A 25,206-nucleotide genomic window follows, 5' to 3' on the forward strand; every position below is an offset into this window, starting at 1 on the left:
CCTAATCTGTATCGCTCGCCTGCAAGGAGCCTAAGAGAGCCACCTGTTGTAGACTACTGCTATATGATAGGTAATACAAATGGTTTGATATCCAAATGATTGCTGTGCACCCTCCATTAGAAAGACGTCTATGAATCATTCTGTTTTTCTCACATTTTACAATTGCAGACACTTCTAGTGATTTACAAAAGGCACATCACATGCTTACAGTCCTAAAAAAGCAGATCTAAATAAAATAGCAATTCTATCTTATTTTAATGCAGAAAGGCATTTTCAATTTTATTTTAATGCAGTGACAGTAATTATAGTGAAGAATAAATGTACTGACATTCAGGCACATTAGGCTAAGAACATTTTTTGATGTGGTAAAAAAAAAAAGTTTAAAGATGTTTAAAGTGACTTTTTTTTTAACATAAGATGTAACATTTAAAATTTATGGTAGAGGCATGTACTGCAGTGACAAGCAGTGTGATTCTCAATCTTCATACCATTTATTGTCACCTAAAATGAAAGAAACAAATGTTAACAATTAATAATGCTATGTAAATTGAGAACTTACAGAAAGACTTGGAAAACTTTCATAATATAAAGTAATTCATTTGTCACTAGTGTTCTACAACCATTGAATGTTTCTCCACTTTCCCAAAGGTGGTATCCATGAGTTATGTGTATCTTCTATACAAGACCTTACACATATATTTGGCACCACATATGGCTCAGCAGATGGAAAACAACCCTTGAAGCAGTTCTGTCACCAGATCACCCCTATTAAACCAGGCACATAGCTCATGAAGTTTAAAATAATATCTTCCTCCTCACTGTCGGCGCCATGGTTGTTGATAAAATTGTACTTTTATTCCTTTGGTGGCAGGCAATTTCGAACACCAGGAGGTGGGCTTTTTCTGTACGAGCACCACTATGTGACGCCTACTGACATCTTAACACATCCCCTCTCCTTGATTGACAGTGCTATACCAAATCGAAGTCTTACTCTAGCGCTGTCAATCAAGGGGAGAGGGTCTGTTTAGACATCAGTAGACATGACACCCCTGCTTCTAAAAGAAATGCTGAAGAGGGGAATAATTAGGCTGAAAGAGACATTAGGGAAACCCAAAATAAGACCTATTCCTTCACAGATTCTACAAAGAAGCACAACCATTATGTAGGGGCGGACATATTACCTGTGCAGCTGGTTCAGTTGCATGGGGGCCCAGAGAGTGAGGGGGGCCCTTCCCAGTGCCAGCTGAGGTGTTTTTTATTTTATTATTTTTTCACTCTCTTCCTCTGCCAGAGTAACCTGGTAGTCTTGGGGTGGAGGTCGGGGGTTGGGGCGTTTGGGGGGGTGGAGGGCTGGTCAGGACTTACTGTGAATCTGCTGCCAGTTCTGCCTATACTCCATAGCTGAAGGACCTGCAATGACATCATAGTCATGTGTCCTTTTCAACACTGGAAGTGGTGGTAGGACCTGTGATGAGGTCACCATCATGTGACCAGTGCAGAAAGAGGCAGTGCTCAGCAGTGGAGACCTGTGATGCCATGGAATGAGTGTCAGAGAAATGCTGGGGGATGTGGTTCTCCCATTTTAGCTCCTCCCTGCTTAGTGGGAGGGAAATATGTTATTTAACTGGGACTGTATGTTAGAAGGGCTGAAGGGAGGAGATGGCTGCTACTTACATGGGACTGTATGTTACAGAAGATTAGGGGGAGATGACTGGTGTTATTTACATGGGACTGGATATTATAGAGGACTGGAGGGTAAGGGGTGATGTTATTTACATTGGAATATGTGTTGGAGGGGCTGAAGGAGGTGATTTAAAGGGGTTCATATCCCCATTTTCACCCAGGCAGCCCCCCTGACAGGAGCATTGGAGCAGTTCATGCTTCAATGCTCTCCTTTGCCCTGTGCTAAATCGCGCAGGGAAAAGGCATTTTGTGGAGTTCCGGTGACGTACCGGGCTCTCCATAGGGCTGCCAGGTAGAGGCTTCCACCCAGCAGTGAGCCCGGTGACGTTTGACGTCACAGGCACTGATGAGCGGGCTTTAGCGCTGACCTAGCCTGTAAAATGGCTAGGGCAGCGCTAAAGCTCAACCATCAGAGCCGGTGATGTCACCGAACACACGCGATGCAGCACAGGGCAAAGGAGAGCATCGGAGCATGAGATGCTCCGATGCTAACATCAAGGGGCCTGGGTGAAATTATGAGCATGTCTGGGTTCAGATATGAACCTGGACAACCCCTTTAAGTTATTTACATGGGACTGTATGTTATAGAAGACTGTAAGGAAGAGAGGTTATTTACATGGGACTGTATCATATAGAAGACTGGTGGGAGAGGACTGGTGTTATTTACATGGGACTACATGGTATAGAAGACTGGAGGGAGAGGAGTGATATCATTTACATGGGACTGTATTGTATAGAAGACTGGAGGGAGAGGACAGGCATTATAATTTATGGGGGCGCTACAGAGAAGATTATAACTGCAGGTGGTACAGCAGGAGGTATTATAATTACGGGGGGCACTGCAGGGATCATTATCAATACTGTGGGCAGTGATGGCGGCATTACTACTGAGGGCTCCATAGGGATGCCTTATAGATTGGCCTTATTTCTATTAGGGGTGCCTTATTAGTACTGAGGGCACTATAGGGGTACTATGGTGGGGGGGTTTCCATCTAGCAGTGAGCCCAGTGACGTCACCGGCACTAATGGATGGGCTTTGGCCCTGCCTTAGCCTGTAAAGCCGTCCATCAGTGCATGTTCATATGTGCCCACATTGCTGAGAAAAATGATGTTTTAATTTATGCAAATTAGCCTGTAGGAGCAACAGGGCATTACCATTACACCTAGAGGCTTCGGTTTCTTTGAAACTGCTGCTCCCAGTCTACTTTGACAGGACAGTGAAAATGTCATCACACCTGGCCATGGTAAAGTGTAGAGGACATGGCAGTTACAGAAAGAGTGGAGCCTCTAGGAGTAATCGTAATGCCCCGTTTGCATATAATAACATTTTTCTCAGCAATGCAGGCACATATCTGAACATAACTATTGTGAAGGGGGCACATATCTGGCATAGCTACTGTCCAGGGGGCATCTCTGGGCATAACTACTGTGAAATAGACAGAGATCTGGGCATAACTGCTATGAAAGGGCGCATATCTGGGCATAACTGCTATGAAAGGGCACATATCTGGGCATAACTACTGTGAAGGGGGCACAGTGTGGGCATTACTACTATGTGCAGGTACAAAGGGGGAATAATTACTATGTGGGGGCATTAAGGGGACTGGTTGTGTATAGTTATGCTTTGGGCAGAGTTAAAGGCGTGGCCCAGTATGAAAAAAATATATATACATACTGTAAACATATTGATCCATATTCACAAGATGTTTTTTATTTGCACGTACTGTATATATTTGTATATATGGTTTGGGGTGGGGGGCCCAGGTACATTCCTTGCATAGGGGCCCTCTGTTGTCTGTGTCCGCCCCTGCCATTATGCAACCTTTTTTGAACATATACGTACCCTTCAAGTGGCTCTGTCGCAAGATCAACCCCCCCCCCCCCCATTAAACCAGGGGTGATCCTGCAGCTTAAAATAATACACATAGCTGTGCTCGCAATGAAAAAGTCTGCCTTCTGGTGTTCGACTTTGCCTGCCAGCAAATAAATAAAAGTATGATTTTATCAAGAACCATGGCACCGACAGTGAGGAGGAAGGTATTATTTTAATTTGCAGGATCACCTGTGGTACTAGGCTATGTGCCTGGTTTAACAGGGGTGATCTGGTGAAAGAGCCGCTTTAAAGTGTACCTAAGTTTTCAAAAAAGCTTGCATAATGGCTGTGCTTTTTTGTAGAATCATAACTGTGAAGGAATAGGTCTTATTTTGGGCTTCCATAATGTCTTTTTCAGCTTAATTATTCCCCTCTTCAGCAGCACAGCTAGATGCATTTCTCTCAGAAGCAAGGGTGTCTCCCTTCTGTGGAATCTGCCAGCACTGTACTGCTGTGATATCCTTTCCCTTACTTCCCACTTTGTTTGTTGTCAGCTTCAGAGCTCAAAGAACAGATAATGAGGGGGGCGATCAAACTTATAAAAAAATAAGGCTCCTATGATCTTCAGAAGTAGCCTGGCTATGAGCTGAGCGCTGCGATTGGCCAGCGCTACAGCATAGGAGAAGAAGACGCCGGCAGGATCAAGTGGGTGGAGCCTAACTACTTACATACCGGAGGCTATAACCGGAGAACGGAGCGGCGCCCGGGGATAACAGTAAGTACAGCGGGATCCCTGGGCGCCGCTCTACACTTGTGTATAGTCAGTTTAGAGGCTTTCTTCTGGTGAAAGGTCCTCTTTAAGGACCAGAGAAGTACCTGTACGTCATGGTGATCGGGCGGGTGCAGGAGCTGCGCCCGCCTGATCAGAGGCAGGGGTCCGGCAGTCACTGATAGCCAGACCGCAGCTGCATGTGCCGGCATCGGTGAAATCACCGATGTCGGCGGATTAACCCCTGCACAGCCGCAGTCAGCGCTGACCACGGCACGTGCAATGTCCGTGCGGGGAGAAAGCAGCCATCGGGTCCCTGTGCTGCTGTGACGGGAACCCGATGGCATGGAAGGCAGCACGATGCCTTCCTTAGGCATCGTGGCTGCCTTCCAGTTGAAAGCCTGTGAGATCCAGCCCCCTGTATTGTCATGCATTGTAAAGGGGATCAGACCCCCAAAAGTTGAAGTCCCAGAGTGGGACAAAAAATTAAGTGAAAAAAAAGTGTAAAAAATAAAGTTTTCCCAAAAAATTACAAGTTTCAAGTAAAAAATATAATATATATATATATATATATATATATATATCCTTTTGCCAAAATAACGTAATTTTTTTAAAAAAAAATAGGCTAAAAAGAAAAGTAGGCATATTAGGTATCGCCGCGTCAGGATAAAACTATCAGATGACCTAACCCCTCAGGTGAGCACCGTCAAAAAAAATGCAAAATAACTGCTAAATAAACAATTTTGTGGTCACCTTACATCACTAAAAGTGCAACACCAAGCAATCAAAAAGGCGTATACCCTCCAAAATCCAAAAAAGTTGACATATTAGGTATTGCCGCATCCGTAATAACCTTCTCTATAAAAATATCACATGACCTAACCCCTCAGGTGAATACGGTAAAAAAAAAAAAACGTGTCAAAAAATCCATTTTTTGTCACCTAACATCACAAAAAGTGTAATAGCAAGCGATCAAAAAGTCATAGATACCTCAAAATAGTGCCAATCAAACCGTCATATCATCCCTCAAAAATGATACCCTACCTAAGACAATCGCCCAAAAACTGAGAAAACTATGGCTCTCAGACTATGGAGACACTAAAACTGGGACATGGTGTCAAAAAAACAGTCCAGCAAAATCTGCCTTCCAAAAACCATATGGCGTTCCTTTCCTTCTGCGCAATGCCTTGTGCCCGTACAGCAGTTTACGACCACATATAGGGTGTTTCTGTAAATTACAGAATCAGGGCCATAAATATTGAGTTTTGTTTGGCTGTTAACCCTTGCTTTGTAACTGGAAAAATGGATTAAAATGGAAAATCTGCCAAAAAAGTGAAATTCTGAAATTTCATCTCTATTTTCTATTAATTCTTGTGGAACACCTAAAGGGTTAACAAAGTTTGTAAAAAAACAGTTTTGTATACCTTGAGGGGTGTAGTTTCTAAAATGGGGTCACTTTTTGGGAGTTTATACTCTAGGGGTACATCAAGGGGTCTTCAAATGTGACATGGCAGCTTAAAATTATCCCAGTGAAATCTGCTTTCAAAAAACCATATGGCGTTCCTTTCGTTCTGTGTAATGCAGTTTGCCCATACAGAAGTTTACAACCACATATGGGGTGTTTCTGTAAACTACAGAATCAGGGCAATAAATAGAGTTTTTTTGGCTGTTAACCCTTGCTTTGTTAGTGGCAAAAAATTGATTAAAATGGAAAATCTGCCAAAAAAGTGAAATTCTGAAATTTCATCTCCATTTTCCATTAATTCTTGTGGAACATCTAAAGGGTTAACAGAGTTTGTAAAATCAATTCTGAATACCTTGAGGGGTGTCGTTTCTAAAATGGGGTCATTTTGGGTGGTTTCTATTATGTAAGTCTCACAAAGTGACTTCAGACCTGAACTGGTCCTTAAAAAGTGGGTTTTGGAAATTTTCTGAAAAGTTTCAAGATTTGCTTCTAAACCTTCTAACGTCCCCAAAAATAAAATGGCATTCACAAAATGATCCAAACATGTAGTAGACATATGGGAAATGTAAAGTAATAACTATTTTTGAAGGTGTTACTATCTATTATAAAAGTAGAGAAATAGAAATTTGGAATTTTTGAAAAATTTGGGGTAAATTTGGTATTTTTTTATTAATAAAAATACATTTTTTGACTCAATTTTACCACTGTCATGAAGTACAATATGTGACAAGAAAACAATCTCAGAAGGGCCTGGATAAGTAAAAGCGTTTTAAAGTTATAACCACATAAATTGACACGTCAGATTTGCAAAAAAAGGCCTGGACCTTCAGGTGAAATATGGCAGGGTCCTTAAGGGGTTAAGGTGAATGTCTACTTTTAAAGACCATGTTGGTTTATGTACAAAATGATATGCTATCTTTATAATGATCATAACCTTGTTTTTTTTTTTATACAGCGATCAAAATCCCCTGTATAAATGAAGATTTAAAAGATAAAAAGCTGTCTGCCAGCGAACACCCCCAGAGGGAGCTTATGAGCTTAATAAATTAGGGTCTATTATTAAATTTGTGGTTGACCCAGTCGGCCCAGGACAATGCTCATTCGTTTCCATTAAGTTGGTGAAAATGTGTCACATTTTAGTCACTGACATGGTCAGTGGCAGGCAGATAATAATCAGTTAAATTTCCATGTACACAGCAAAGACCACTAAGGCAGTACACTGAGTTCCTGTCATAAGCTATCTTTGTGAATCTGTGTAATCTTAGCTTTAACTATTAGCTGGAACATAACAGACCGTTTTTGATTTTTCTTGAAAAGCTATGCAATAATCAAGAATTGAGGGGGGGGGGACAGAAATGACTACTTACCCTGGATTGTGTTTTTGCCACACAGCACTTAGCCTCAGAAGTGATGTTCTTTGGCACCAGCATTGTCTTCTTTGATCTCATTGGGGTAGGGTAAGCCCTGGAGAAGCAGCATCCACTGCACTGAAATATTGGTCCTTTCCCAATATTTGAAAAATATGCATTTTGCTTCAGTCTGCATTCTGAGCAAGCTGGCACAGACAAATAAAAACCTTTGTTGAAGGTAGGCACAAAGTCAGCTTTTAATATTCATATTACATAACAGTATGGGCCCTGTATGAATTACATCCTTGTGATGAAAACGAATTTGCCTAATGTCATAAAATATTTGCTTCTAGGAGATTGCAAGATCTTGGAAAATGGCTGAAAAACATTTAGAACTTTTGAAATACTGTATATCAAGAACAGGAGCGGACTGGCCAAACCTTAAAGAGATATTTTCCGGGTAGCCGATGCCTAGAGAGCAAGACGGATCTGTCCTGACATACATTGAAAGTCAATGGGGGACGGATCCGTTTTCAATTGCACCATATTGTGTCAGTGAAAACGGATCCGTCCCCATTGACTTACATTGTAAGTCAAGACGGATCCGTTTGGCTCCGTATCGTCAGGCGGACACCAAAACGCTGCAAGCAGCATTTTGGTGTCCGCCTGAAAAGCGGAACGGAGACCAAACGCAGCCAAACTGATGCATTCTGAACGGATCCTTATTCATTCAGAATGCATTGGGGCTGAACTGATCCGTTTTGGGCCGCTTGTGAGAGCCCTGAAACGGATCTCACAAGCAGACCCAGAAATGCCAGTGTGAAAGTAGCCTTTACAGGTACAGTGGCAGGACAGCCAGTGTTCTCATTTCCCAGAGACCTGCCTTCTCAAAATTGCTGCAGGGACCCCATAATCAATCATCTTGTAGGATTTAGCTGCTGTCTGCTGATCTGTGAGCAGGTAATATTTGGATGCATAGATATGGTGGGCCCCAAAAATAAATTTTACTGGTGGGCCCTATAGAGCCCAGTTCGACACTGATGGAGTCTGTCAACAGGTCTGACCATGCAAAACTGGTGAGCACACTAGGTAGGGGCCATGGAGAACCTCTAACTAGAGCTGCCAGCAGTTTTACAGGGTGAAAACTGATGATGGTCTTCCATTAAAAAATAATACAGAATCAGAACACATAGACATATCATTAACTATATAGGTAGTTGATAGAAGACATCATTACCTGGGGCCAGAAAATTATCTTCAGGGAAGGAATGAATGACATGCATACAGACTGAGAAAAACACCAGAGCAACTGCTATGTACTTTCCATAACTATCCATAGTGTTCCTTCAATAAAAAAAACGGACAATTAATTTCATATCATACACTAACACATACATCTCATAGAGGCAAAAAAGAAGCCGATCTTCAGTCATACAAAGAAAAGAAAAACAAGGCAAGTTGCTAGTTTAGCACCTAAAGGTCCCATTTTTGATCATTTTACATTTAAGCAAAAATGAGACCTGCTTATATGTACATACTTAAAGGGGTTGTCCCATGACAAATATTTTACAGTTTTCAAACCAGCCCCTGGATCTGAATTATTTTATGATTCTATATAATTAAAAATTTTGTATAGACACTTATTGAATAAATATATCTGTCAAGTACAGTACAGACCAAAAGTTTGGACACACCTTCTCATTCAAAGAGTTTTCTTTATTTTCATGACTATGAAAATTGTAGATTCACACTGAAGGCATCAAAACTATGAATTAACACATGTGGAATTATATACATAAAAAACAAGTGTGAAACAACTGGAAATATGTCATATTCTAGGTTCTTCAAAGTAGCCACCTTTTGCTTTGATTACTGCTTTGCACACTCTTGGCATTCTCTTGATGAGCTTCAAGAGGTAGTCCCCTGAAATGGTTTTCACTTCACAGGTGTGCCCTGTCAGGTTTAATAAGTGGGATTTCTTGCCTTATAAATGGGGTTGGGACCATCAGTTGCGTTGAGGAGAAGTCAGGTGGATACACAGCTGATAGTCCTACTGAATAGACTGTTAGAATTTGTATTATGGCAAGAAAAAAGCAGCTAAGTAAAGAAAAACGAGTGGCCATCATTACTTTAAGAAATGAAGATCAGTCAGTCAGCCGGAAAATTGGGAAAACTTTGAAAGTAAGGGCTATTTGACCATGAAGGAGAGTGATGGGGTGCTGCGCCAGATGACCTGGCCTCCACAGTCACCGGACCTGAACCCAGTCGAGATGGTTTGGGGTGAGCTGGACTGCAGAGTGAAGGCAAAAGGGCCAACAAGTGCCAAGCATCTCTGGGAACTCCTTCAAGACTGTTGGAAGACCATTTCAGGGGCTACCTCTTGAAGCTCATCAAGAGAATGCCAAGAGTATGGAAAGCAGTAATCAAAGCAAAAGGTGTCTACTTTGAAGAACCTAGAATATGACATATTTTCAGTTGTTTCACACTTGTTTGTTATGTATATAATTCCACATGTGTTAATTCATAGTTTTGATGCCTTCAAAGTCATGAAAATAAAGAAAACTCTTTGAATGAGAAGTTGTGTCCAAACTTTTGGTCTGTACTGTATATCTGTCTAGTGCCACCTGCTCTTTGTTGTTTTTCTTATTTCTTTGTCCTGCTCACTGAGAAGGCCGCACATGCTCAGTTTCATCCTTCAGCTGCCTCCTGAGCTGTGATAGGGAGAGCTGAGACACGCCCCCTGAGCTGCAGCAGAAAAGACACTCCCCTTGAACTGCCAGCTTTATATAAATCTAGCAGAGCAATGAATGGGGAGATCTCTGGATCCATGTGAGGTACAGGCAGAGGCAGATTGGCCATAGACCTTACAGGGAAATTACCAGGTGGGCCACTTGCTCAGGGGACCAGCCAGTGGAAGTTTTTGGGGACGTATTTTGTGCTGCTGCTAGTGTTTTGAAATGGACTGTGGTATTTGGCTCTGTTGGGGTGGTATAATGTGCCGCAATATGGTATTGCTGGCCTTGCCTTCCATCATTTTGGACAGGACTACAAAATGGGGCCACTTTTAGTATTTTTTCCAGGGCCACTTTAGGTTCCCAGTCTGCCCCTGGGTACAGGTCTGGTTCTAGCTTTGTTAGAAAGAGATTGTCACGTACTATATGATGTCTGATTTTCATTTTTTACATTAGTCATGGGATAACCCCTTTAAATGGGATAACCCCTTTTGTCGGTTCCATCAGAGATCTGTTATTTTAGACGTGAGAAAAAGTCCTCCTCGCAGGATGCAAAATGAGTACAACAGAATCTCAAAACAAAAGATCAGTTTTTTTAATGTTTCTATTCTTCTGACCAATCAGAAGAACCAAAAATGAAACTGTGATGTTAACATGGCCTTAAAAGCTATATGCAGCTTTGCAATCATATTTATTTTTTCAAACACCAGCCAACGTACATGTAGGGCCCTGTGACCGTATGGGCTCAGGAGCAGATATGGTGCTGGTATCAGTTGTATACTAAAGTCCGCACCAGGAGTGGATGCTACACAGAGAAAAAGTATAAGGCCTCTTGCCCACGACCGTATTCCCTCCAAGATATACGGTCCGTGAGCCGTCTAATGTCCCGGAGCGGCATTGATCGTGCACACGGGAGATCAATGCCGCTTCGGGACATATGGCCCGCTCATGGACCGTATATCTCGGAGGGCATACGGTAGCGGGCAAGAGGCCTAATGGGGAGATTTGCACCTCTTTTGTGTTTTGGCTTATGGTAAGGCCTGAAGGTGTGGCCACCCATAACAACCAATGGCTGCATGATCTTGTGGCAAATTTCGGCAGCCATTGGTTGCTGTGGGTGAGCATGGCTTCCCTGCATGTGGCCTTCTGCGCCGTCAGACTCTACCCTTACATTTACTGATTTAAAATATTAACCAGAATACATTGATGTGAAAGTGGCTTTACTTTTACAAATATTTGCTCATCTGTTTTTACTCCAAAGACATACTGATAGGGAACTTAGATTGTGAGCCCCATCGGAGACAGCAAGTGATGATAATGTCTGTAAAGCCACATTCACACGTCAGTGTATTGGTCAGTGATTTCCATCAGTGATTGTGAGCCAGAACCAGGAGTGGAACCTCCACAGACATAAGGTATAAGGGCTTGTTTAAACGAACGTGCCGTGTTTTGAGGATCGCAAATTGCGGATCCGCAAAACACGGATGCCGCCCGTGTGTCTTCCGCAATTTGCGGAACGGAACGGACAGCCTTTTATAGAAATGCCTATTCTTGTCCGCAAAATGGACAAGAATAGGACATGACTTATAATTTTTGCGGGGCCACGGAACGGAGCAATGGATGTGGACAGCACATGGAGAGCTGTTCGCATAATTTGCGGCCCCCATGAAGTGAATGGGTCCACACCCGAGACGCAAAAATGTGGAACCAAACCACGGTCGTATGAATGAGCCCTAAGGGAAAGATTTGCACCTGTTCTGTGTTTAGAACCGCACCTGGTTTTGGATCAAAATTGCTGATGGAAATCACTGACCGAACAGTGACGTGTGAATGAGGCTTAAAGCGTTTTGACCACCCTTTCAGAAATGTCATGCTGTTCTTGTTTTTCTCCTGACTATAGCCTGCTTTGGTTTGCCTTGTATTAGGCCTCATGCACACGGCCGTTGATCGGCCGTTTCGTGCATCAGGGACCGCAATTTGCAGTCCCAAACACACGGACAACATCTGTGTGGCTTACGCAGACGGATCCAGACCCATTCAACTTGAATGGGTCCGTGATCCGGCCGCATCATAAAAAAACAGTGCGCACACAACTTTTTTTGCGGTGCGGAAACATGGAGAGAAACCCCATGGAAGCACTACCTGGGGTTTCGTGCCTCCGTTCTGCACCGGACCTTCTGACTTGTGGACCCATTCAAATGAAGGGGTCTGCATTCGTGATGCAGGGTGCACACTGTCAGTGCATGTATATTGCGGTCCCGCTGTTTGCGGGCTGCAAAACGGACACGGCCGTGTGCATGAGGCCTTATACATAGAATTTAACAAATTACAATATGATACCATGTGGTATTATGTCCTTGAAAGTTTGCAGTGGCATACCACATAAATAGGAATTGTATATCACATCTATAAGTTTCACTATTGTAATTGATCATTAAAGGGAATCTGTCACCATGAAATCCACCATTAAACCAGACACACAGACTTGTAGGGCTATCTCAGCTGAATGTAATGATAGCTTTCAGTTAGTGATTCATTTCTTCATTATGGAAAAAGAGTACTTTTAATCCATATGAAAATGAGCAGTTAAGTGCACCGAGGGCGGACCCAAGCCACTCTGTGCACACTTGCTCTGCCTGCTTCCTCTGCTAGCCCTCCTCTCCTTCTAGGGCCAGGTTCCTGCATAGTCATCTCCCCTGGCCCTATCAATTAAGAAGGAAAGGGAGCAGCTGGCAGAGGAAGCAGGTGGAGCGAGAGTGCACAGAGTGGCTTGGGCCTGCCTTCAGTGCACTTAACTTCTCATTTGCATATAGATTAAAAGTGCTTTTTCTCTAGAAGGAAGTAACAAATCACTAAGTGAAAATTATCATTGCAGTCAGCAAAAGTAGCCCTACAATGCATTGTGCCTGGTTTAAAGGGAAACTGTCACCACGAAACGCAGTGCAATCTGCAGGCAGCAGGTTATAGAGCAGGAGGAGCTGAGCAGATTGATGTATAGTTTTGTGCGGAAAGATTCTGTAAAAGTTGTAATTTATTCATTTAATACTCTGCTCTTTCCATGCTTAGAAGTCATGTGGGCGGTCCTACTAGGTGATTGGCAGCCTTCTCTGTATGCTTATTCATTCAGATTTAGCTGTCAGTCACTAAGTGGCTCCACCCACATGACTCATAAGCATAAAAAGAACTGCGGTTTAAAAGAATAAAATACAAGTTGTTGTTTTTTTATGAATTTTCCCCCACAAAACTATGCATCAATCTGCTCAGCTCCATCTGCTCTATAACATGCTGCCTGCAGGTTGTACAGAATTTCGTGGTGACAACAATATAAATTCTATAGAGGGGATTTATCTTCCCCATACACTTGTTCTTTTGCATAAAAAAAGTTGCAAACCCAGAGTTTATAACTTCTTAAACACTATTGCGACTGCATTTAGTCACCCTCACCACTTTCCAAAATAGGGGTATGAGAAGGGCGTGGGCAGTGCCACCTGCATTGGCATATTTATCATCATTTACACCAGTTGTCTACCATAAATGATGAGTGAAATCTACGGCAGCTACAAGATGGCACAGATTTCAATCTGGCGCGCAGACTGCCAGAGTATGCATGTCATTCATGACGAGGCAAGAGCCCTATCATAAATAAAATACATCCTCCTAGTGACATCAAGTCTTTCAAAGCTGATCTTGATAAATCAGGGCCTATATGTATTTTTTAAGGGTAACTTTTGCTTATGCTGTCACCTGAAACGCCTACCAGCTTAAGCTGAGTTCACACTTCAGTTATTTGATCAGTTATTTCCATCAGTTATTGTAGCGAAGCCTACTCAGAGATAAGGTATAATGGAACGATCTGCACCTGTTCTATGTTTTTGACCCACTCCAGGTTTTGACTCACAATAAGGCCTCTTGCACACGAACGTGGTTTGGTTCCGCATCCCAACCTCATTTATTGCAGCTCGGGTGTGGACCAATTCACTTCAATGGGGCCGCAAAAGATGTGGACAGCATTCCATGTGCTGTCTGCATCCGTTGCTCCGTTCCGTGGACCCGCAAAAATTATAGATCATGTCCTATTCTTGTCCGTTTTGCGGACAAGAATAGGCATTTCTATAATGGGCCGTCTGTTTGCGGACTCCAAAACACGGCACGTTCGTGTGCAAGGTGAATGCACGGAACGGATGCACAACGTTCGTGTGCAAGAAGCCTAACTGATGGAAGTACCTGACCAAATAACCTTAGTGTGAACTCAGCCTTACCAGTTTTTATAACTGATGTATTCGAGAAGTTGCCAAATAACCAATGCACTTCAAATAATTTCTTTTGTCCACAGTTAAACAAGAGATTCATGTCAATAATGATGGCAATACTAAAACATTTTTTTACTCTATCCTGAATACTGAAGAAGGGATTGGCTGCCACCTAGTGTCAGAAGATAATATACACTCATACAAATTATGGCAGCACTTCAATAGCTTGATCTCCTTGATCTGTGTAGACAGGCTTTCTTAAGGAATTTTTTACTGCCGTCCTCACTACAGTATATACAATTGAATGCAGGAGAGCACTTACCACCACCAGCCTGATACATAAGTCCTGATGCCCACAGCATTATGTAATGCTGAGAGCATCAGATCCCTATGTATCCAGCAAACAGCCGTAAGGAGGGCTTGTGTGGCTCCCTGGGCATCAGCCCACTGGAAAATTTCCCTGTCTAGGTCTAGGGCCACTCTGCCCCCAACTTTGGCTTTTGCAGAGTAGGCTTCTCTAGTCTATACAATGAAATATCCTTCATTTTTAATTAATTCGGGTTTCCATATTTAATCTATGGACTTCTACATAACTAGGACCCCTCAGGTTAAGGGCGCATGCACACAAGCACAGTGCTTATACAGAGCATGGAGGTCATACAGCTCCATAGTAGGGACCTACACAAGCACCGTTTACTGATGCATAGGGTCTGTCAGACTCATTCTGGAGAAATTTTCTCCAAGAGGTAAGGTGTATTAAGGGTGTGGGTTATGTGGCTTTTGTGACAAAGATTACTGTTGTTACACAAAATCAAATTATTTTTTGCTATTTTTCTATAATCAGGATGAAAAAAGCAAAACGTAGACAAAATCCTGCAGCTAAAAGTCCCACCAATAAGCTATATTGCAACCAGGCATTGGAACTACACAGCATGAATGGAAGCAGCTCTGCAGTAACCAGACATGGCCACTACATGGCGTATAGAGCTGTGTAGTTCCGGTGCCCGGTTCTGATGCAGCAACTCCTGAAAACAACTGATCATGGGATGTCTGGATTCGGGCTCCAGCAACCTGATACTGATGACCTATCCTCTGATAACTCATCAGTAGTAAAGTCCTGGAAACTCCATGATATGTGAGATCTATATACAATATATCCTCCACTCCACAAAAGTACTGCACAATAGAGTAAGAAAGTGCTCTTGTACCTGTATCCTCTGAGGCAGGGATAAGCCTGTTGTCGGATTTTCTCTCACTGTCAGACTGAACTTCTTTTGCAGTTACTGTATTTTGCTCTCCCCTTTTATATCAGTCTGCTCCTAGAACACTAGATATACTAGATAAGCTTGGGATAAACGCCCCGTCTGTTGGCTGCTGACTAGCTCTTAAAGTAATTACTTTTAAATCCACTTAATCATTTTGTGTGTTTAAAATTCATATTAAGTTTACCTTCTATCGCGCTGCCGGTGTCAGGTTATTATCAAGATGTGCAATCACAGAATTAATTTCTGAATCATCGACTTGCATCCTGTCCTTCCTCAAATGTGTTACCTGTGGCAGGTTTAGGCAAAAAAATGTATAGCAGTGCAGAGATTCATTAGTGTGGAAAACTAACTGCAACCTAATACTCTGCTTAAGCTGGTGTCATGGCTTCTGTCTTTTAAAGGGACACTACCGTCAAAATTCTTTTTAACACATATTAACAACCTATATGTGAATATTTTCTTTTCTTTTATAAGTCACTCCACATATTCTACTTCCTGTCTTGGCTCTTTAGCTTTCTCCTTTCGTTGGACATTTAGGACAACAAACAGCCTCACTTGACTCTCAGTCAGACTATCCACTGTGACAAGAGAAGGAAAGGGTAAGTGCCTCAATTAAAAGTGACTGAAATTAAAAAGGAAAACAGACAAAAACTCTAGAAACACTATCTGACTGATGTGTTCCATTAAAGGGGTTTTCTGAGACTTAAAGGGGTATTCCCATCACATACAATGGGGGAATATCGCTAGGATATGCCCCCACTGTCTGATAGGTGCGTGTCCCACCTCTGGGACCCGCACCTACAAGGAAAACGGAGCAGGGAGAGCTGTGGCTGGAGGACCCCGGTTTTCCTGGGGTCTGTCCACCACCAATCGCTGCTCCCCATTGCTCCCATACAAGTGAATGGGAGCACACCGCGCACGCACGGCCCCTGCTCCCATTAATTTCTATGGGGCAGACGGAAATAGCCGAGCCTGCGATCGGCTATTTTCGGCAGCCCCATTGAAATGAATGAAGGGCGGCTGTGCATGCGCAGTGAGTCGTCCATTCATTTCCCCACTTCGTTCTTGTTGTAGGTACGGGTCCCAGAGGTGGGACCCGTACCTATCAGACAATGGGGGCATGTCCTAGCAATATGCCCCCATTGTATGTGATGGTAAAACCACTTTAAATACTGATGACCTATCTTCTAGTTAAGTCATCAGTATCTGATCAGTGGGGGGCCGACACCTGGGACCCCTGCTGATCAGTTGTTTGATAAGAAAGTGGCGCTTGCAGCAGCATTGTGGCCTTCTCCAACTTTTCCTAGGCCATGTGATGTCACATTTAGGCCTCTTTCACACGGGCGAGTTTTCCGCACGGGTGCAATGCGTGAGTTGAACGCATTGCACCGGTAATGAATCCGGACCCATTCATTTCTATGGGGCTGTGCACATGAGCAGTGATTTTCACGCATCACTTGTGTGTTGCGTGAAAATCACAGCATGCTCTATATTGTGCGTTTTTCACGCAATGCAGGCACGATGGAAGTGAATGGGGCTACGTAAAAATCGCAAGCATCCGCAAGCAAGTGTGGATGCTGTGCGATTTTCACGCATGGTTGCTAGGTGACGATCGGGATGGGACCCAATCATTATTATTTTCCCTTATAACATGGTTATAAAGGAAAATATAAGCATTCTTAACCGTTTGGCTGTGCGGGCATGCTGGGAGGTGTAGTTTTGCAACAGCTGGAGGCACGCTGGTTGGGAAACACTGCCTTAAGGACTCAGCCCTATTTCACCTTAAGGACTTGGCCATTTTTTGCAAATCTGACCAGTTTCACTTTAAGTGCTGATAACTTTAAAACGCTTTGACTTATCCAGGCCATTCTGAGATTGTTTTTTCGTCACATATTGTACTTAAAGACACTGGTAAAATGAACTAAAAAAATTTTATTTTTATTTATAAAAAAAATACCAAATTTACCAAAAATTTGGAAAAAATTGCAAATTTCCAAGTTTTGATTTCTCTACTTTTATAATACATAGTAATACCTCCAAAAATAGTTATTACTTTACATTCCCCATATGTCTACTTCATGTTTGGATCAATTTGGGAATGATATTTTATTTTTGGGGGATGTTACAAGGCTTAGAAGTTTAGAAGAAAATCTTGAAATTTTTCAGAAATTTTTAAAAACCCACTTTTTAGGGAACAGTTCAGGTCTGAAGTCACTTTGTGAGGCTTACATAATAGAAACCGCCCAAAAATGACCCCATTCTAGAAACTAAACCCCTCAAGGTATTCAAAACTGATTTTACAAACTTTGTTAACCCTTTAGGTGTTGCACAAGAGTTATTGGCAAATGGAGATGAAATTTAAAAATTTAAATTTTTGGGCAAATTTTCCATTTTAATCCATTTTTTCCAGTAACAAAGCAAGGGTTAACAGCCAAACAAAATTCTATATTTATTGCCCCGATTCTGTAGTTTGCAGAAACACCCCATATGTGGTCGTAAACTACTGTAAGGGCACACGGCAGGGCGCAGAAGGAAAGGAATGCCATACGGGCGTAGAGGGAAAGGTGCGCCGTATGGTTTTTGGAAGGCAGATTTTGCTGGACTGTTTTTTTTGACACCATGTCCCATTTGAAGCCCCCCTGATACACCCCTAGAGTAGAAACTCCATAAAAGTGACCCCATCTAAGAAACTACACCCCTCAAGGTATTCAAACCTGATTTTGCAAACTTTGCTAACCCTTTAGGTGTTGCACAAGATTTAATGGAAAATAGAGATACAATTTCAAAATTTCACTTTTTTGGCAGATTTTCCATTTTAATATTTTTTTTCCAGTTACAAAGCAAGGGTTAACAGCCAAACAAAACTCATTATTTATGGCCCTGATTCTGTAGTTTACAGAAACACCCCATATGTGGTCGTAAACTACTGTACGGGCACACGGCAGGGCGCAGAAGGAAAGGAATGCCATACGGTTTTTGGGAGGCAGATTTTGCTAGACTGTTTTTCTGGACACCATGTCCCATTTGAAACCCCCCTGATGCACCCCTAGAGTAGAAACTCCAAAAAAGTGACCTCATTTTAGAAACTATGGGATAGGGTGGAAGTTTTGTTGGTACTAGTTTAGGGTACATATGATTTTTGGTTGCTCTATATTACACTTTTTGTGAGGCAAGGTAACAAGAAATAGCTTTTTTGGCACCGATTTTTTTTTTTGTTATTTACAACATTCATCTGACAGGTTAGATCATGTGGTATTTTTATAGAGCAGGTTGTCATGGACGCGGTGATACCTAATATGTATACAATTTTTTTTATTTATGTAAGTTTTACACAATGATTTCATTTTTGAAACCAAAAAATCATGTTTTAGTGTCTCCATAGTCTGAGAGCCATAGTTTTTTCAGTTTTTGGGCGATTATCTTAGGTAGGGTCTCATTTTTTGTGGGATGAGATGACGGTTTGATTGCCACTATTTTGGGGTCCATATGACTTTTTGATCGCTTGCTATTACACTTTTTGTGACATAAGATGACAAAAAATGGCTATTTTTACACCGTTTTTATTTTCATTTTTTTACGGTGTTCACCTGAGGGGTTAGGTCATGTGATATTTTTATAGAGCCAGTCGATACGGACGCGGAGATACCTAATATGTATACTTTTTTTATTTATGTCTGTTTTACACAATTATTTCATTTTTGAAACAAAAAAAAATCATGTTTTAGTGTTTCCATAGTCTAAGAGCCATAGTTTTTTCAGTTTTTGGGCGATTATCTTGGGTAGGGTATGATTTTTGCGGGATGAGATGACGGTTTTATTGGTACTATTTTGGCGTACATGCGACTTTTTTGATCACTTTTATTACCTTTTTTGGGAAGTAAGGTGGGCAAAATTTCAATTTCCTCATAGTTTTTATTTTTTTATTTTTATGGCGTTCACCGTGCGGGGAAAATAACATGACCGTTTTATAGATCAGGTCGTTACGGACGCGGCGATACCTAATATGTGTAGTGTATTTTATTCTTTTAATTTTTATTCAGTGATAAATGTGTTTTTTTATGTTAACTTTTTTACTTTTTTTTTTTACCTAGACCCACTTGGTTCTTGAAGATCCAGTGGGTCTGATGTCTGTATAATACAGTACAGTATATAGTGTATTGCACTGTATTTTACTTACACTTTGTCTGAACAGATCTATGCCTTTAGCACAGATCTGTTCAGCACCATGGACAGCAGGAGAAGGCGTCCTGTTGCCATGGGAACCTTCCCCGTCTGCTCAATTGTGGCCACAACTGAGCAGACGGGGAAGGGTAAGGAGGGGGGCTCCCTCCCTCTGTCACCCCATCCTGTCGGGGGGCTGCAAAGGCACAGCAGCTCCCCGATGGGAGAGGGAAGGAGCCCCCTCTTACAGTTAACCTTTTCCATACAGCGGTCCGTACGGACCGCGGTATGGAAAGGGTTAAACGGCTGACATCACAGCACAGATGTCAGCCGTTTATACCAGAGTGTCAGCAATGTGCTGACACTCTGGTATAACCACTGTACACCAATGATTATTTAAGAGGAGGCGGGCGGGGGATCACGATCCCGCCTGCCTCCCGCACCGCCCGCACAGCCTGCAACATCCCCCTGCACCACCCGCCGGCATAAAATCATTCAGGGGTGCAGGGGGGGGGGTGAAAAAAACTTAATTTGGGGCATTTTAAAGTTTGATCCCCGCGGTCCCTGATCAGAATCGGCAGAAAGCGCAGCAAACCGCAGGTCTGAATTGACCTGCGGTTTGCTGCGATCGCCGATACGGAGGGGTCATATGACCCCCCCCGGCGTTGTGACAGGATTCCCGCTGAATGATTTCAGCGGGCATCCTGTTCCGATTAACCCCCGCAGCTCCGCAATCTTGATTTAAACTCATGACATAACGGTACGTCATGGGTCCTTAAGGACTCGGGAAACATGCCGTACCGGTACGTCATGCGTCCCTAAGGGGTTAATACAGAATGCTAAGTAAATTAGGGATGAAGGGGTTAAAAAAAATAAAAAAAATTAACTCACCTCATCCACTTATTCGTGCTGCCTGGCTCATCTTTTTTTTCTTTGATGACCTGGGAGGAAAAGGATCTTTGGTGACATCACTGCGCTCATCACATGGTCCATAACATGGTGATGGATCATGTGATGGACAATGTGAAGAGCGCAGTGACATCACCAAAGGTCCTTTTCCTCCCAGGTCATCAAAGCAGAAGACAGAAGACGAGCCAGGCAGCGCAAACAAGTGGATGAGGTGAGTTAAATTATTTTTATTTTATTTTTTTAACCCCTCTATGCCTAATTTACCTAGCATTCTGTATAAAGAACCAACCATGTTATAAGGGAAAATAATAAAATTTATACAACACCGATCCCAAACCCTAACTTCTGTGAAGAAGTCTGGGTTCGGGTCTGGGTACCAAACATGCCAATTTTTCTCAGGCGCGTGCAAAACGCATTAAAACGCTTTGCACTCACGCTGAAAAATCGCGCCTTTTCCCGCGACACACCGGCATCCTATCCAGCCCTCACACACGACGCCCGTGTGAAAGAGGCCTTAGTGTTTAGCAAGCATGCTTGGCCGAACTGCTGTTCGGCTCAAACATTGCTATGCTCAGCAGTGCTGAGACCAATACTGTGGGTGCTAGAGTACAATTTAATACAATAAAAGTCAATGGGAGACCCAAGCATCAAACCAGGCACCCCCTGCTCTGAAGAAGAGAGGGTGTCTAGTTCACAAAAAAAGGGAGAAATTGATGGAAAACCCATCAAAATGGTTTGGAACCAGCATTAAGAGAATGTCTGGATTTGTCTTGGACTCTTATTATCTACACCATACTATAGACAACCACACAAAGGCTATATTCCAAAAGCCAGGTATATGCAAGCCATCAATCAATCCATGAGACAGATGACAGGCATACCTTACAATGGCAGCTTTGTGCACTATGAGACATTCCAAACCAGCTCTCATCTGAGTGAGAGCCAGTAAGCTATTGGATGGCTTGGGTGGACCTGCGCACCTAGATCAATATCATTAGGGTGAAAAAAAGTTTGCTGATTGTCCTAACATAATATTCAATAACCTTTCTATACAGTTTTGTCATTTGCATAAACATGGGCATATGGGAAAGACATGCAAATGAGCAGAATCTGCCTTGTTTTTCAGCTGAAAAACCATTTGCATGGAAAATTTGCGATCTACACTACTCATGAACAGTGCCATTCATTGGTTAAATAGTCTTATGACAAGACTAATAGTCTTGTCATAAGACTATGAAACCAATAGATGGCACTGTTCATCTTGTTGGGACACTAGTAATTAGGGCACACTGCTCAACAGAGTCCACACACCATGTAGCCTATAATAGCCTGCACTAACAATGAGGTGTATATCGGATTGCTGCTATCATTCACACAGCTTCTAGCACTTTTTCTGCTGTAATATAAGCTTGCTAGGGTGTATCTGAGGACTATTGCCCTGCTTGTAATGACTCATGAACAGCGCCATCTATTGGTTTCATAGTCTTATGACAAGACAATGAATCCAATAGATGGCGCTGCTCATAAGTAGTGTAGATCGCAAATATTCTAATCGCGAATTTTTATCACGAATTTTCCATGCAAAAGGCTACACTAATACACTAATAGTCTTGTCACAAGACTATGAAACCTTTTTGATTCCAGAGGGGAAGCAAACCAGGCTGGTGCAGTGAGCTGCATTTATATTAATATAAGCAGATATATAACGCGAGTTTGACCGCGACGCGTGGTTGATTAAGTGTGGTTGTGTAAGTGTGTGACTTAAGATTAAGTGAGGGAGTATCTGAGAGCTAAATTATTTGTGGACATTGATAAGTGGCTGTGTTTGAATGTATTTTGTGCTGTGATAACACTTTTTTTTTTTTCTTTCTCCAGGGGTTGCACAGGTGAGCAATTAGGGTGTGGCTGTTTAATTAGGGTGTGGCTGTCTAATTAGGAGACTTTAAAAACTCAGCAGTAAGAACAGCACAGCCTTTTTGATTCCAGAGGGGAAGCAAACCAGGCTGGTGCAGTGAGCTGTATTTATATTAATATAAGCAGATATATAACGCGAGTTTGACCGCGACGCGTGGTTGATTAAGTGTGTGACTTAAGATTAAGTGACTTTAGATTCAGGGACTTCGGAGGGGGACTGCAATTAGCCTGTATATTATTACTACATTGTATTGTATTTTTTTCTTTTGTGGTGTAATCCCCATTTAGTATGTGTTGCACAATTGACAACGCAGTCCAGTGCACATCTTGCATGATGTATGCAGTCCTGGAACAGCCGTTCCAGGGTGAATTTCTTTGTTCAAGATGTGAGCAAATTACCCGTTTGGAATCGCTAATCGAGTCTCTAAATGGGCAAGTTGCAACACTGAGAGGCATTGACAATTTGCAAAAAAGTTTGCTTCTCACCGAGCAAGCACTCTTTGGGGTAGATGAGGGAGAGGGTGACAGAGAGGAGGCTGAGGAAAGTGAGGTAGCTAGCTGGGTAACATTTAGAAAGCGGGGTAGAGGGAAGAGTGCCAGGGAGGCTAGCCCTGATCTGACACACCCCAACAAGTTTGCACGTTTGGCAGTTGAGGGGGATGTCAGTCCAGGGACGGCACTGCCGCAGCCGGACACTTCCTCTGCCAGTCAGGGGAATGTCAGCTCCGGTAAGCAGGGGACCAGGAGAGCAGGGCAGGCCAGACAGGTGCTGGTAGTGGGAGACTCAATTATTAGGGGAACAGATAGGGAAATCTGTCACAAAGACCGTGATCGCCGAACAGTGTGCTGTCTTCCTGGCGCTAGAGTTCGACATATCGCGGATCGGGTTGACAGATTACTGGGAGGGGCTGGAGAAGATCCAGCGGTCATGGTCCATATCGGAACCAATGACAAAGTTAGGGGTAGGTGGAGAGTCCTTAAAAATGATTTCAGGGATTTAGGGCAAAAGCTTAGGGCAAGGACCTCAAAGGTAGTATTTTCCGAAATACTACCGGTACCACGGGCCACACAAGAAAGGCAGCGGGAGATTAGGGAAATTAACAAGTGGCTCAAGAACTGGTGTAGGATGGAGGGGTTTGGGTTCCTGGAGAACTGGGCCGACTTCGCTGTCGGCTACAGCCTCTATCGTAGGGACGGGCTGCACCTCAATGGGGAAGGAGCAGCTGTGTTGGGGAAGAAGATGGCTAGAAGGTTGGAGGAGTGTTTAAACTAGGGACTGGGGGGGAGGGTAATTACACTATAGAAGGGGAAGATAGTGCAGATAGAGACCGGGGGCAAGGTAGTGGGACTGGGGGAGAAATGGAAGGAGGGACAAGAACAGTTCAGAAGGAAAGGTGTAGGGTAAAAAATATACATAAACCTCTCATATGTATGTATACTAATGCCAGAAGTCTGACTAATAAAACTGGTGAACTGGAATTAGTGATGTGTGAGGAGGACTATGACATAGTGGGAATAACTGAGACATGGCTGGATGATAGCTATGACTGGGCAGTTAATGTACAAGGTTACAGTCTGTTCAGAAAGGATCGTCAAAACCGGAGAGGTGGAGGGGTCTGCCTTTATGTAAAATCTTGTCTAAAGCCCACACTCCGTGAAGATATAAGTGAGGGACATGAACATGTGGAGTCACTGTGGGTAGAGATACATGGAGCTAAAAACAACAATAAATTACTAATAGGAGTCTACTATAAACCACCTAATATACCAGAGTCCACAGAAAATCTACTACTAAACGAGATAGACAAGGCGGCAAATCATAATGAGGTGGTTATTATGGGGGACTTCAACTACCCAGATATAGACTGGGAAACTGAAACTTGTATATCTCATAAAGGAAACAGATTCTTGGCAATAACCAAAGACCATTATCTCTCCCAACTGGTTCAGGACCCGACTAGAGGGACGGCCATACTGGACTTAATATTAACCAATAGACCTGACAGAACAACAGACGTGCAGGTTGGGGGACACCTGGGAAATAGTGACCATAAAGTAATAACCTTCCAATTATCATTCAAAAGAGCGTTTCTACAGGGAGAAACAAAAATACCAAACTTCAAAAAAGCTAAATTTAGCCAACTAAGAGAGGCCATAGGCCTAACTAACTGGGACAAAGTCCTCAAAAATAAAAATACAGCCAAAAAATGGGATATCTTTAAAAACATCCTAAAATCTCATTGTGAGAGGTACATACCGTATGGGAATAAAAGGTTAAGGAACAAAAAGAAACCAATGTGGATAAACAGAACTGTAAAGAAAGCAATAAATGACAAAAAGAAAGCATATAAAACCCTAAAACAGGAGGGTAGCACGGAAGCACTGAAAAACTATAAGGAAAAAAACAGAACATGTAAAAAACAAATAAAAGCGGCCAAACTAGAGACCGAGAGATTAATTGCCAAACAGAGTAAAACTAACCCTAAAATGTTCTTCAATTATATAAATGTTAAAAAGTATAAATCTGAAGGTGTCGGCCCTTTAAAGAGTAATGAGGGGGGAGTCGCAGAGAGCGACGAGGAGAAAGCAAAGTTGTTAAATATTTTTTTCTCCAATGTATTCACTGAGGAAAATAAACTGTCAGATGAAATGCTGAATGCTGAAATAAATTCGCCATTAAAAGTGTCCTGTCTGACCCAGGAAGAAGTACAACAGCGACTTAAAAAAATCAAAATAGACAAATCGCCAGGACCGGATGGCATACACCCCCGTATCCTAAGGGAATTAAGTAATGTCATAGCCAGACCCTTATTTCTGATATTTGCGGACTCTGTACTGACAGGGAATGTCCCACAGGATTGGCGCATGGCAAATGTGGTGCCAATATTCAAAAAGG

General features: G+C 42.6%; 1 protein-coding gene across 1 annotated transcript; it reads right to left on the minus strand.

Moving 5' to 3' along the window:
• Positions 1-410: 410 nt before the first annotated feature.
• On the minus strand, positions 411-15,377 carry CGA (glycoprotein hormones, alpha polypeptide). The gene is made up of 4 exons (XM_040428738.1): positions 15,270-15,377; positions 8,317-8,423; positions 7,098-7,285; positions 411-501 (listed from the first exon to the last, which is right to left on the minus strand). Exons 2-4 carry the CDS (start codon positions 8,414-8,416, stop codon positions 427-429), a joined length of 363 nt encoding a protein of 120 aa, XP_040284672.1. The 5' UTR covers positions 8,417-8,423; positions 15,270-15,377; the 3' UTR covers positions 411-426.
• Positions 15,378-25,206: the final 9,829 nt, after the last annotated feature.

The sequence above is a fragment of the Bufo bufo genome, chromosome 4 (assembly GCF_905171765.1).
Source record: "Bufo bufo chromosome 4, aBufBuf1.1, whole genome shotgun sequence".
In the NCBI taxonomy this organism is placed as follows: Eukaryota; Metazoa; Chordata; class Amphibia; order Anura; family Bufonidae; genus Bufo; species Bufo bufo.

Bases quoted from the DNA above. Each gene is read 5' to 3' on its own strand.
- CGA (XM_040428738.1), bottom strand. From the start codon at position 8,416: ATGGATAGTTATGGAAAGTACATAGCAGTTGCTCTGGTGTTTTTCTCA. The intron at 7,286-8,316 runs GTAATGATGTCT...TGTCTGTGCCAG, and splicing joins AGATAATTTTCTGGCCCCAG to CTTGCTCAGAATGCAGACTG. The intron at 502-7,097 runs GTAAGTAGTCAT...CTTTCATTTTAG, and splicing joins TGGCAAAAACACAATCCAGG to GTGACAATAAATGGTATGAA.